Source organism: Pongo abelii, chromosome 16 (assembly GCF_028885655.2).
Source record: "Pongo abelii isolate AG06213 chromosome 16, NHGRI_mPonAbe1-v2.0_pri, whole genome shotgun sequence".
Lineage (NCBI taxonomy): Eukaryota > Metazoa > Chordata > Mammalia > Primates > Hominidae > Pongo > Pongo abelii.
The window spans coordinates 74,311,611-74,324,617 of NC_072001.2; the positions used below are offsets into that span (position 1 = coordinate 74,311,611).

Consider the following 13,007-nt stretch of genomic DNA (forward strand, 5'->3'; position numbering starts at 1 on the left):
GAAATTTAAGTTAGTGTCCTTCTCTTTTTCTAATATTTCCATTTGGAACATATTTGGAAAAGGAAGATAAAAAAAAACTTCCTTTTTTTTAAATTTTGAGACAGCTTTGCTTTTGTTGCCCAGGCTGGAGTACAATAGTGTGATCTCGGCTCACTGCAACCTCCACCTCCCGGGTTCAAGAGATTCTTCTGCCTCAGCCTCCTGAGTAGCTGGGATTACAGATGCCTGCCACCACGCCCAGCTAATTTTTTGTGGAGACAGGGTTTCACTATGTTGCCCAGGCTGATCTCGAACTCCTGATCTCAGGTGATCCACTCGCCTTGGTCTCCCAAAGTGCTGGGATTACAGGTGTGAGCCACTCCACTAGGCCTGTTTTTATGTGTTCTCTTTTTTCCCCCTGAGAATTTCTGTATTTCCGTTTGTTTCAGGAGCACTTTCCCTTACTTTATGGAACATGGTTATAATTGCTGCTTTAAAAAATGTTTGATAATTCTAACATCTGTATCTTCTCAGGGTTAGTGTCTGTTGATTGTCTTGTTCCTTGTCAGTTGAGACTTTCATGGTTCTTCATATGCTGAGTAATTTGGGATTATATCCCAGACATTTTGAATATTACAGGACCCCAGGTCTGGTTTAAATCCTAAAAAGAAGGCTTTTTTTTTTTTTTTTGGAAGCAGGAAATGAAACCGATTATATTATTTTTGCAAGTCCAAACCTGCCTCTTGGGCTGTGGTTTCAGTATCATTTCTGATTTCAGAGTGCAGTGCTATTCAGATCAGTCCTGTGTGTGTGCCACCCAGTGGCCAGTCATGGGCCTGGACTGGGGTCTACCTTGCAGTTTCAGTTCTCCAAACATGTGGTATGGTGTTTAGGATCAGATCCATACATGTGTAGCCTGGAGGTGAGCCCAGGAGCTAAAACATAAGTTTGTGGGATTTCTGTCTTAAGCTCCCTACTCTCTGTGATCTCCCCAACACTCCCTTCTTAGCCCTCCAGTGAGCAAGCTTGGGCTTCAGTTTCTCTGCTCTGCCACACTTACCATGACTGTTTCTGTGTTTGGAGTCAAGTGGCAGGAGGGGAAAGGTGAAAAAAAAAGGAAGAAAGATTTGCCACACACTCTTGTGAACACTGCTCCTCCAGTCAAACAGAATAATTCCCCTCTCTTGGAGCCTTAGATGACTGCCCAGCTCCACTCCCACCCCCTCAGCCTCCGCCACCACCACTGCTGCTACAATATTGCCTGTGGGCTGAGGCTGGAAAGAAGGAAAAAATAAAAATAAAAACCAGGGGTTCCCCTGTACCCCACTCTCTCTCTGACTCTTCAGAATCTCTTTTCTTGTTTTTTAGAGAGGACTTCTCTTGCAGCTCTTTCTGTCTTCCTCTGGTGCACACTTCCAGCTTTATGGCTGCCTTTTAGTCTAGGCTGGCTGATACTGGGAGGGAAAAAAGGGCAAATTCACTACTGATTTAGTGGGACTTTGAATTCTGGTCTTCTTCCCAAAGCCACCTGCTATGATTTATGTTTCAGAACTCTCAGATAGCTCCTCCATCCATTCTGTCCAGGATTTATAGTTACATTTAGTGTGTCCTTCCTTATTCCATCTTTTCTGGAATAAGGCTCTCCTTTTGCTTTTTAAATCGTCAATCATTTGCTATGTGGGAAATGATATCTTTGTTTATATGTATGGCATTTATCGTCTCCCCCACCCCAGGCCCCTGCAAAGTTTCATAAAAAACAAAACTTATTGACCAGCAATAACTCTTTATTATATGGCCGGAAAGAATTAGGCAATCCATCTGGAGAAAACAGACTGTTTCTCTTCGCTCACACAATACTTCTGACAGCAAACGTGTGGGGCTTTTTTTCCACCCCAAGCAGTTCTCCAATTCTGCTGCCATCAGCTGCATGCTGTACAATTTAATTCAATTTTGACACTGTCTACCTGGAGCTAAGCATCAGGTCCCAGAGGGTTAGGTCTCAGTCTCACAAGATTGCCCTGTTAATGGAAAAACCAAACTCTGAAAATATTTTAAAGAGGTTTATTCTGAGCCAACATGAGTGACCATGGCCTAGAGAACACAGTCTCAATAGGTCCTGAGAAAGTGTGTCTGTGGCAGTCGGATTACAGTTTGGTTGTATAAATTTTAGGGAGGCAGGAGTTATAGGCAAAGACATAAATTCATACATGGAAGGTATACATTGGTTTGGCCCGAAAAGGTGTGATATCTTGAAGTGGGAGCTTACAGGTTATAGGCGAATTCAGAGATTCTTTAATTTGCAATTGGTTAAAGGAGTAGAGCTTTGTGTAAAAATTTGGAGTCAACAGAAAAGAATGTTTTAAGTTAAGATAAGGAAGTATGTGAACCAATATTCGAGGTCAGAGTGACCCGTAGGGCTGAGTGACTTAGCCCTTGTCCGGCATGGCCTTTTGTCCTCTTTATGATTTGATATCTTATTGTCACAAGGAGTCTGTTTTGTTAGTCTTATGGTCTGTATTTTAACATTAATAGTGGTCAATTGTGCCTAAACTCCAAAAAGGTGGGGATACATCACCTCCCTTTGTGTCATGCTGGGAATTCCATTTTTAAGGATTTTCTAGGGTCCCCTTAGCCAAGAGGGGGTCTGTTCAGCTGGTGAGGGGCTTAGGATTTTATTTTTAGTTTTCAGCCTCTACTTCAGATGTCAATCACCAGCCCAGGTCTCTAGTACTTTTGACCAACCAGCTGCAAATTGGGGTGTCCCCTACCCACCTTCTCAGGTTCAATACTTTGCTCGGATAGCTCACAGAACTCAGGCCATTTACTCGTTTATTATAAAGGATACAGATGAAGACTTAGGTGAGGTCTAGAAGGGTCCCAAGCATAGGAGCTTTTGTCCCTGTGGAATTGGGGTACCCCTCTCTCCCAGAGTTTTTATAGAATTTAATTTCCTCCCATCCCATTTCTAGAGGTCAGTGGGTAGGGCTGAAAGTTTCAACCTTGTAATCCCTTAGTTTTTCTGGTATCGAGTCCCATCCTGAGGCCATCTGGGGTCCTACCCTAAATTACCTCATTAGCATAAACTCAGGTGTGCTCCAAAGGGGCTCCTTAAGAATAAGGAAGCATACCTCATGACTGAGGAAATTTCAAGGGTTTTAGATTCTCTGTGCCAGGACCACAGACAAAGACCAAATATACTTCTTATCACACGACACTATCCTATTTTCTTTTCCTCTAAATTTCATCCTATTTTCTGTGTCCACAATTAGAGGCATTCCACCCAAAGACGAATTCTCAAAAGAACACCAAGATTGAACCACAACCTCACCTGGCCTGCACAATGCCTTCAATTGTTATTCTGGCTTGCATTTTCCCCTTTCATATTAATAGAGAAAAAAAGAGCATTCCAGGGCTATGAGCCCTCTTGAGATGTTGGGCTTGAATGATTGGGAAGATGATAGCTCCTCATCCAGATATGGAGTATGGAATAGGAAAGAGGGTTTGGGGGGTGGGACAGGAAGTGATATGTTCTATCCATAACACATGGCACTTGAAGCACCTGCCAAAATATCCAGGAGATGGGAGCCTGGAGGTGAGGGTCAGAGGTCAGACTTGGGTGGCATAAAGAATGACTTGGAATAAATTGTTGTGGAAGGTCTACAGGAGAAAATTATTATGGGAGGACAGGGTGTGTCTCATGGTGAGAGAAGAGGGCCAGGGATCTCGTGCACGGTGTGCTTAACCTTCACATTGCAAGGACTTCCCACCGTGATGCAGGCCTCAGTTCTACACGGCTACTCTTCAAGACTACTCCCACTACTGTGCCTCCCCACCATTCCTGAGTATTCTCCACTCCCAGAGCCTGATGAATTTCCCTAAGCTCCCACCTTCAGTACACAGACTGGCCTTTATCTCAAAGGCAGAACTGGTATTTGGGTACCATGGCAGATCTGTTGGGGGAGTTTTTTCAGATCTTCCTGATTCTGGCCCCTGGTGGAGAAAAATGATCTGGGGTAAAGTTGCAGCCTGCCTGACCCATGCAGGAATTTATCCCTTAACTTGGGCCTACTAATCAGCACAATTACCTCTGAACACTAAAATAACAAGGCTTTCTGATCACTTTACCATTGCCAAGTTGTATTTACAAATGTCATCATATTTTATTGTATCAACCATTATATCAGTCATGATATGCTAGGTTTTGCTGCAGTAACAAACTCAAATCTCAGTGGGAGATCTGATGCTGTACATTCAAAGAATGGTGGGGGTGCTTACAGATCACAGTCCTCTGAGACCCAGGCTAACCAAGGATTCCACAACCCTAGCACCAGTGGGAAGGAACACGATGATTTGTACATTGAGTCTTAAAGCAGCTACCAGCTTTAAAAAAAAAAAATTTTTTTAAAGAGAAGTCACATTCCATTTGCCACAGCAAGTCACATGGCCACATTTAATTTCAAAGGGAGGGGAAGTGAAATCTCGTCCCTGAAGACGAATTGGTGAACTTGAGTCATGACTACCACAACCATGCCCTCTAAAATCATTATAGCCACACGAGAGTTGAAAAACTCAGACTAGTAAGTCACTTTTCCAAGTCACACAGTCAGGAAGTTAGCAGAGCAAGGCTCCAAGTGCACATTTGTTTAACTCTAAAACCAATGTGCCTTTCACAACCTGATGTGTTGTCTTCATGAAACCGTTATCCAGAAGAAAGTTCTTACTTAGCTTCAAGGGAACTTCAGATGTTGACAAGTAAAAAGTTTGACATGTCCAATTAACTTAATCAATGAAAAAGAAACAATGTGTTCCTGTTTTCTTTCCTTTTGCAATAACCTGTTTTTAGAAAGAAAGAAAAGAAAGAAGGAAGGAAAGAGAGAAGGAAGGAAGGAGAAAAAGAAGAAAGAAAGAAAGCAAAAGAAAGAAAGAAGAGAAGAAAAGGAAAAAGAAAAGAAAGGAAAGAGAAACCAAGACTTTTGGCCCACCCTTTGACCTACACCACAATATCTGATTGCATGTCAGGGTGATTTGGTTTCTTTCCCATTGTGTGGTATTTTCCACTCACAGGACTGGGTCAGGAGAAGTTTGTATCTTAATCTACACGCTTGTTCTTGCTCATGTTTGCCTCTGCTTGATCCCATACCCTTCATTCATCCTTTGGAATGTTCCCATGACAACGGAAGAATGGCAATATAGCTAGCCAGACAAAAGGGATGGACCAAGAACAGACCAACTTCTCTCAGACTGAGGATGCTAATGGTGAAGGCACAGGACATGAGAGTGTTCTCTCCCCATTTTCCCCCTTGAGAGAAGTCAGCGGTTAGTTGAGTGTCAAGCCTACTCTGCAGATGAGGAAACTGAGGCTCAGCAGGGTTAAGCCACTGCTCAAGGTCATAAGGCTAGTACCCAGATGAAAACCAGCTGCTATTATTTTTTCCTGAATCACTGCTTCGTTTTCTGTCCATTCCACTCTGCAACCTTCCATCTCTCCTCCTAGGAAACCTGTGCCCGAAGCATGCAGAAAATGCAGGGCTCCTCTGCCTCCTCTGATGCCTTCCACCTCCATGTAGCCTGCTTGCTGGCAGATACAAGGATAGGTGCAGCTCTTTACAGTGGAGACATTGAGATGAGGTGGCCACTGTAGGGCTCAGGCTGCTGGGGCCTGGAGGTGGGAGCCGTCCCAATGCTATAGAAGAAATGTTTCTCAGGCCTCGAAACTCTTCCTGAACAAACCCAAGGTTCATAGAAGAGGAGTTCTGGCAAGAGGCTGAGTTCTGGAAAGCGGCACGGATAGTAGCAGAGATTGGGGTCCACATTGCTGGGCTAAGCTTTGGGACAAGCCCATGAGGGAGAACCAACAAGGCTTCTATCTTAACTCCAAAGAAGAAAATTAATAACCTGATTAGATTAAATATGCTTTGAGCAGGGAGCCTTAGCTTTAACGTGTATGATATTTGGAATTCAAGATGTCCTAAGTAGTTTCCACGGCTATTTCTGACAGCCTGAAGCCCCTGGTTTTCTCCACCCATGGACTTCCGAGGGACAGGACAATGGGGAGGAGGCTCACTGGAATAGCTCAAAGCCCACCAGATGTGTTCCTATTTCTGATCGACCACATACTCACGGTGTGAATGTCTGCAACTCATTTTCTCCCCCTGGGCCTCTGTTTTTTTATCTGAATAAGATAAAATAGGGCCGGGCACGGTGGCTCACACCTGTAATCCCAGCACTTTGGGAGGCTGAGGCAGGCAGATCATGAGGTCAAGCGATGGAGACCATCCTGGCCAGCATGGTGAAACCCCATCTCTACTAAAAAAATACAAAAATTAGCTGGGCGTGGTGGCATGTGCCCGTAGTCCCAGCTACTCAGGAGGCTGAGGCAGGAGAATTTCTTGAATGCGAGAGGTGGAGGTTGCAGTGAGCCAAGATCATACCACTGCACTCCAGCCTGGGCGACAGAGTGAGACTCCGTCTCAAACAAACAAACAAACAAACAAACAAAAAACAAAAAGAGAAAATACTCTCTTCCATCTCTAGAATTCTGAGATTTTTAAATAGGGAAAGATGAACTTAGGAAGAAGCTGGCCCTGAACACTGATCCTGTAGCTTCTGGATGAACACCTAATGCCAGAGGAATAGAGGAGCCATTTCAGGGTCACCCACTCAGGTGTTCTCTCATCCTACCCAAGTCAACAAACATAGCAGCTCTATCAAGGTCTTCATGACTCAAGACACATTGTGGGGAGTTTTGTCTGTAAGCCATGATGTGGCACTAGAGCTGCATGGTAATTCTCTGCATTACAGGGAATAAAAGAAGCTATTCCAAATACAGCTTGAAATTTTTAAAAAAGAAGTCACATACTTCTCTGAGTATGTCATCTTTTCCCAGATGGATCCAAAACGAGTCACATAATTTCCCTCTTGCAGAGTTTCTGAGAGATTCGTGGATCTGAGAACTGGAAGGGGCTGTGTGAGCCTGTCCCATTCTCTCTCAACAGGTATAATTAGGTTCTTGCCATTCCATAGGGGAGGCGACTGCAGTTCAGAGGTTGGTGACTTCTACGATGGGATGGCCAGAGAGTAATGGCGGTGTAGTGTTTGGGGGACTGACTGCTTTCTTTTATGACACCAAACTACTGCTCATAAGCAAAAGTTTCCACCATCACACACAGAGTGGTGAAAGGAAACATTAAAAGTAAAAAAAAAAAAAAAAAGGAATGTGGGGCCCGGAACACTCTGGCAGCACTGTCTGGTGAGCCATTACAACTGGCACATAGTAGGTGCTCTGCATGCTGAAGAGAGGCAGGATGAAGGTGATTGAGGCAAGGCAAAGCCATGAACTTGGAGACCGTGTGACTTTGTCGTTTGTAGTGCCCTGGTTTTATACATAAGCCATATCTGGCCAGTGTTCATTGGATATGCCCTATCTCTGAGATTTTATAAAAATTAATTCATTCAACAAGAAAACTGGTTTGCTGAAGAGGGAAAATTGCCAACAAGGCCAAGGTGACAGCAATTTCAAGCACAATGTAAGCTGATTAGCCTCAAACAGAGAAACTGCTTCCTGGCTGAGCTCTCCCACCCTGCTCCAGTTGTCTTGGAGATTTGCAGTCCTGGTCACAAGAGGTACCAGGCGGCAGTGTGAGCAATGGGTGAAGGACAGGCCCTCATTATGAGAGTCTCCCAGGAAGGAAAAGGCAGATGCAGGATATTCTTTCAGAATGATGGATTTGCTTAAGTTTGCGTTTTTTTTTTCATTACAAGAGAATTGTGGAATGATGCTTTTGCATTACCTTTTTTGAAAAATAAGAAATAGTTTTTTTCCCCCCTCTCCCTTTGGAAAAACACAGATCTGATTACGTCAGTCCCTGCTTAAACCCCCTTAGAGGCTTCCTCTTGCTCATTTGAAAATGACAGAACTCATAAAAACGGCCATAAGCATCACTGGCACTGAATGGAATTGCACAGCACTGCTTTCTCAATTGTCAATAAAATGACGTACTTCCATATCAGCTGATGATCAACAGCCACTACATCAAGCTGCCCCCTACTTCTTCCACTCTGGGAACCCTGGGCCTCCTCAAGGCCTCCAGGACAGCAGCAGGCTCCAGGGCCTGCTCCAGCCAGTGTCCTGTATCTGCTCTCTTTTGTGGATTCTGAGGCCACACACCCCTTCTGCTCCTGGAGAGTCCCCTGCCTTCCTCAGGGGCTTTGCAAAGGTGTTTCCTTCTGTCTAGAACAGTCTCCCACGCTGTCCCCTTTGACTTTGGATGACTTTTCTCATCCTTCCTTTAGTCGTTCATAGTTGGCTTCAATAAATAAAGGATAGACGGGCAAGTGACTGATCAGCCATGCTTGAGAGGAGGAGGCCCTGGCACATGGGCGTATGCCGTAGATCTCCATTGTCTAGGCCTAGTTAACCATCGCCGGGAGGAGAAAGGGAGGCTGTGGATTGGAGGCTGCCAGCCCTGCCTTCTCCTTCTGTGTGCATGTCTTAAGGAGAAGCAGCCTGGGATCGGGTGATGCCTCTTGGCTGTGAGTATTATCATTTGCAAAGAGGAAAAGGGGAAATAATCTGAATATCTGGGATTCCAAAAGTTGTCTTGTACCAGGTAACAAGAACCTTCTTATCTCCTCTGACCAGTTGTGGGGTGAGAAAGAGGATGAGAGCAAGAGTGAAGCAGAAAAGGGAAAGAGAAGGAGATAACCTGAAGTGTGGCCTGAAGACTCCCTGACACTTCATGGGAATCCTTGACATTCCGTCTGGAAACCATTTTGCTCATGTCCTCAGAGCTGTGGCTGCAGAATTTTCTTTTGCCCAGTTGTGGGTTACAGGTCAAGTAGAGAGTCAGCCTCAGGCAAGGGCACGGGAACTCAGACTGTAGGTCAGCATTCCAGAGTTCCTGGAGGAGGAAGAAAAAGGACTGGGTTAAGGAGGCAAGCAGGGGTGGGAATCTACCCTGAGATTCTTAGAAACAGTTCAAAATAACAGCAAGTTGACCAGCTCTCAAAGTGTTTTGTTTTGTTTACCATGCCTCCCTTATTTTCTTATTATTTGCTGGGCACAGGCTTGCCTTGACTTTACAGTCCACATAAGTTTACAACCAGGAAAATGAAAGGAACAATTTTACAAGCATCGTGATGGATCCTGGTACCTCCTTTAGAGCCTGAAATTAGGAGTTTGAATGTAGGTCCATTTTCATCCAAATGCTAGCAACATAGGGAATTATACAGGGGTTTCCTTCCCTGCTGGGACACAATTCTCTGAAGCACAGTTAGGATGAAAACACGAGGTTTGTAAGAGCTGAGAGCAGTGTTTTTCAAAGTGCAATTTTCAGAACTCTAGGCCCAAGAGATGTTTCGCTGATAAAAGGATTCCAGGTCAAATACATTTGGGACACTCAGCATCATCTCTCCCCTCTCAGGCAATCTCAGTGCTTGTAAGTGAGAAAACTGTGTTCCCCATAAGTTTTCCCCCAAAGGGTCTGGCTGTCCCGCATTGCCTTCCCGTGTGAAGCCCTGTTCACACGTTGCTCTTATTCCAGTTCCACATGCCCTGAACTCCCAGGAGGTTGCTCTCAGCAGTGAGCCATTCATTCCTCAGAGATTTGGGAGCCCTCACCACGTGCAGACGCTGTGCTGCAGGCTGGGAACCACACGAGAAATGGCTGAATGTTCTGTGGGTGTGGCTGTAGGCAGAGGGCTGATCAGTGAGGTGGGGCGGTGACAGTCTTCTATAGGATGTCGTATGCATCATTTATCACCTTAACTAGGACAAGAGAATGAAGGGGGTACTATTAGTAATTAATCAATAATTTTAATAGGACAACAGGTGTAAGCTAGAGCTGTCTTACATAGACAGAACTGACACATGACAGAGGAGTTATGTTTCTTGTCTGTCCCTTTAGGAGCTGCCTCTAGGGCCAGTGGATAATAATTACAGGGCAAAAGGTTTACAAGTCAAAATTAAAATGGACTTTCTAACAAAGAGCCTCTAAAAACAATGTGGGCTATTTTATGAGGTAGTGAGCAGCTCATCACATCAGCTATGCAAAGGGGTAACCCACCCTCGAAGATGCTGTGTACAGCTGATACTGACATGCTAGGCAGGCCCCCAGCCTAGGTAAGTAAGTACAGGCCAGCTTCTGACTGTGATCTGAAGCACCTATACTTGGCTCTCTCTTTTGGTGAGGGTGAGTAAGCTATTTTATATGCAAGGACCACATTCTGCTCTTCCGATTCATACCTAACAGACACATTTGGATAAAAGCAGAAATATAACAGGACTGAAAGATTAAAACTTGCTGTCTTAGCATACTTAATATTCACTGATGCTTACACATAATGTAAATATCTCTTTGTTTAAAATGAGTATAGGCTGGTCTCTGTGGCTCACGCCTGTAATCTCAGCACTTTGGGAGGCCAAGAATGGAGGATCACCTGACCTCAGGAGTTTGAGACCAGCCTGGGCAATACAGCAATACCGCCTTTCTACTAAAAATAAAAAATGAAAAAAAAAATTAGTCAAGTGTGGTGGCGCACACCTGTAGTCTCAGCTACTTGGGAGGCTGCAGTGAGAGGACTGCTTGAGCCCAGGAGGTGGAGGCTGCAGTGAGCTGCACTCATGCCACTGCACCCCAGCCTGGGTGACAGAACGAGACACTCTCTCAAAATAAATAAACAAATAAAACAAGTATTATCTTGACTTTAAAGAAAGAGACTTTCTTGTGACATATAAGCAAAATATGGTCAAAACAATTTGACCAAGGTTGAAAATGGACTGGAATCACTTCCAAGGAACCAGCCTAGGTCTGTCGAATCAAGTTTGCTCACTAATAATCGTACTTTGGTTATGTCGGATGTTAACATTAGAGGAAGAGGGTGGGGGTTGTAAGGGGATTCTTTGTACTATTTGTGAAACTTGTCTAAAATTATTTCAAAATTAAAAAATAACAAACAAACAAAACCACATTCTTTGCTCCTGAGCCCTGTTCGCTCCAGACCTTATGTGATGAACTCACTCCATTCTTTAAGATCCAGCTCTGCAGAGCATCTCAGATTCCCTGTCCTGAGGCAGGCACTCCTGTATGAGCTCCTAAATACTTCTGCATTTACCTACCATCTACTGGTATGGTTTTCTGACTATATTTCATCTTCTTCGCCTTACGTGGAGTTTCTTTTAGAATGGAAAGTTTTCTTCCTTTCCTCTTTGAATCCTAACACCAAGGCTACACTCAGCACTAAATACGTGTCTCAAATGAATGAATAAATCAATCCTGTTTGAACAAATCATATTAGTTTTGCTTTTTAAAAATTATGGTAAAACGTACATAACATAAAAATTTCCATTTTAACCATTTTTAAGTGTATAATTCAGTGACATTAAGTACATTCTAAAGTTGTGCAGGTTTTTTTTTTAATCAGTTCTAAATGGTTTAAACTGGCCAGTATTTACTAGAGCTGTTAGATCGACTTAATTTGGACCCATGAGACTCGTGACACTCAGAATTAATCTAATCCCATTTACACCAGGTGCCTCCCATCAAAATCTGTTTGATCAAGTGTGGAATTATTTCATCCCATTGGAACCAGCTCTTGAATCAGTCAGAACTGGCTCTGCCAGGCTCCGGGCCAGTAGTCGGCGCTCAAAGTGGTGTTTCTTTCTTTGGCCTAATCTCTTGGGTTGCCACTTTCCCTTTTGTTAATTTTTTTTTCTTTTTCTGGAGGACAATCTTCCCTGGGAGCTCCCTTCTGCTTCCACGAAGCGCTCTCCACCCAGCCCTGGTGCGGCCTGGCTCTGGGGTAGGGAGCTTGCATTCTGCCACCTCCTTCATTGTCCTCTCGGTACACCTGCACTTTCAAAACAACCCCTGCAGGCAAGCTTTGGAGGCAGCGATAAACAAACAGGCTGACTGAAATTTAGGGAAACGCCTGTATCTGGACAGCCTCTTCAAATATTTGTCACCCCCTCCCTGCTCTGGGGAAAGAAGAGACAGTTCCTCTCGGTCACTCTATTTCCTGGCTTCCCAGCTCTGAACACCTTGGCTCGAATGTAAAGAATTTGGCTCTGAATTAGGACTCAAGAAACTGGGCCCTAGTAATTTTCCTGCCATTAACTAAACACGTCACTTTGGTCATGCCCTTTTGGGGGCAATAATTTCCCAATTCGTAAAACGAAGGGATCAAAGTTTGATTTTTATCATTATTAATGATAATAATAATAACAATTATTATTTGCAGCAGGCATTTTTTTTCCCAACAAAATATTACCCTGAATAAGACAAGAAAGAATCCCGAGCGGTTCTGGCTGTCAGGGTGTGTGTGTCTCCTCCCCATGCTGTCTAACCCCAGTTGGAATTTGGAGAGCTCTTGTCCTTTCCCCTTGGCCTCAGAAGGAGCCCAGCGCGTCCTACCTTGCGTGGGAGTGTGTGTGTGTGACCAGTGCTCCTTCCTGCCCTTAGAGTCACCCTCCGCTTCTCGCACAGGTTTACAGAACCACTTGCCTCATCCGCTCACCGCTTTGCCTCCGCCCCCTCCTGATGCTGCCGGAATGGCTGTTCCAAATGGAAGGATGCCCGCGTCCGTCCCATGCCCCAGTCCTTCAACAGGTCCCACAGACCTCAGGATAAGATGAACGCGGAATTCAGGGCCTGGTCTCATCCGCCCTCTCCCTTTTCCTCTCACTTAGACGGCCCTGGCCAGCTGGGCCACTCTCCACTCTTGCCCCCTCCCGCCCTCGTGGCCTCTGTCTAGACCGTGCTCCCTCCTACTGGGTGATGTCTCTTCCCCTGGGACCCAGGGCCATCCTGTTGTTGACCTCGGGGGTCGGGGGTGCGGATGGGGGCCGGCCCTTCCCGCGGTCGCCGCCAGGGGGCGGCAGGAGCGGCTCCAGATGACAGCGGGAGGCCGCAAGAGGGGAGGGAGGAAGGACCGAGGGAGTGCGGATCCGGCTCTCCGGTCGCAAACTCGGAGCCAGAGCTCTCCGCGCGCTCCTGAACCGCCGGCCGCCCGCGCAGCCCGACGCGGAATCG

At 45.2% G+C, this 13,007-nt stretch overlaps 1 protein-coding gene across 3 annotated transcripts; it reads right to left on the minus strand.

Moving 5' to 3' along the window:
- Nucleotides 1–1,746: 1,746 nt before the first annotated feature.
- LOC100433214 (cancer/testis associated 62) lies at nucleotides 1,747–13,001 on the minus strand. Of its 3 annotated transcripts, none has more exons than XM_054532835.2 (4): nucleotides 12,480–13,001; nucleotides 9,599–9,745; nucleotides 8,685–8,879; nucleotides 1,747–1,997 (listed from the first exon to the last, which is right to left on the minus strand). In XM_054532835.2, the coding sequence occupies exons 2-4, from the start codon at nucleotides 9,731–9,733 to the stop codon at nucleotides 1,950–1,952; spliced, it is 378 nt and encodes a 125-aa protein (XP_054388810.2). In that variant the 5' UTR covers nucleotides 9,734–9,745; nucleotides 12,480–13,001; the 3' UTR covers nucleotides 1,747–1,949. The 3 variants fall into 3 exon arrangements, with proteins under 3 accessions (XP_054388810.2, XP_063572776.1, XP_063572775.1); XM_063716706.1 differs by having other exon boundaries at nucleotides 1,748–1,997; nucleotides 9,599–9,740; nucleotides 12,493–13,001; XM_063716705.1 differs by having other exon boundaries at nucleotides 1,748–1,997; nucleotides 12,493–13,001.
- Between the last annotated feature and the right edge of the window lie 6 nt (nucleotides 13,002–13,007).

Excerpts from the sequence above, each read along its gene's own strand:
- LOC100433214 (XM_054532835.2), bottom strand. The coding sequence starts at position 9,733 with ATGATGCATACGACATCCTATAGAAGACTGTCACCGCCCCACCTCACT. Across the intron at positions 8,880-9,598 it reads CAGCACAGCGTCTGCACGTG|GAACTCTGGAATGCTGACCT; the intron begins GTGAGGGCTCCC and ends TTCCTCCTCCAG. Across the intron at positions 1,998-8,684 it reads GTCTTCAGGCCACACTTCAG|GGCAATCTTGTGAGACTGAG; the intron begins GTTATCTCCTTC and ends TTCCATTAACAG.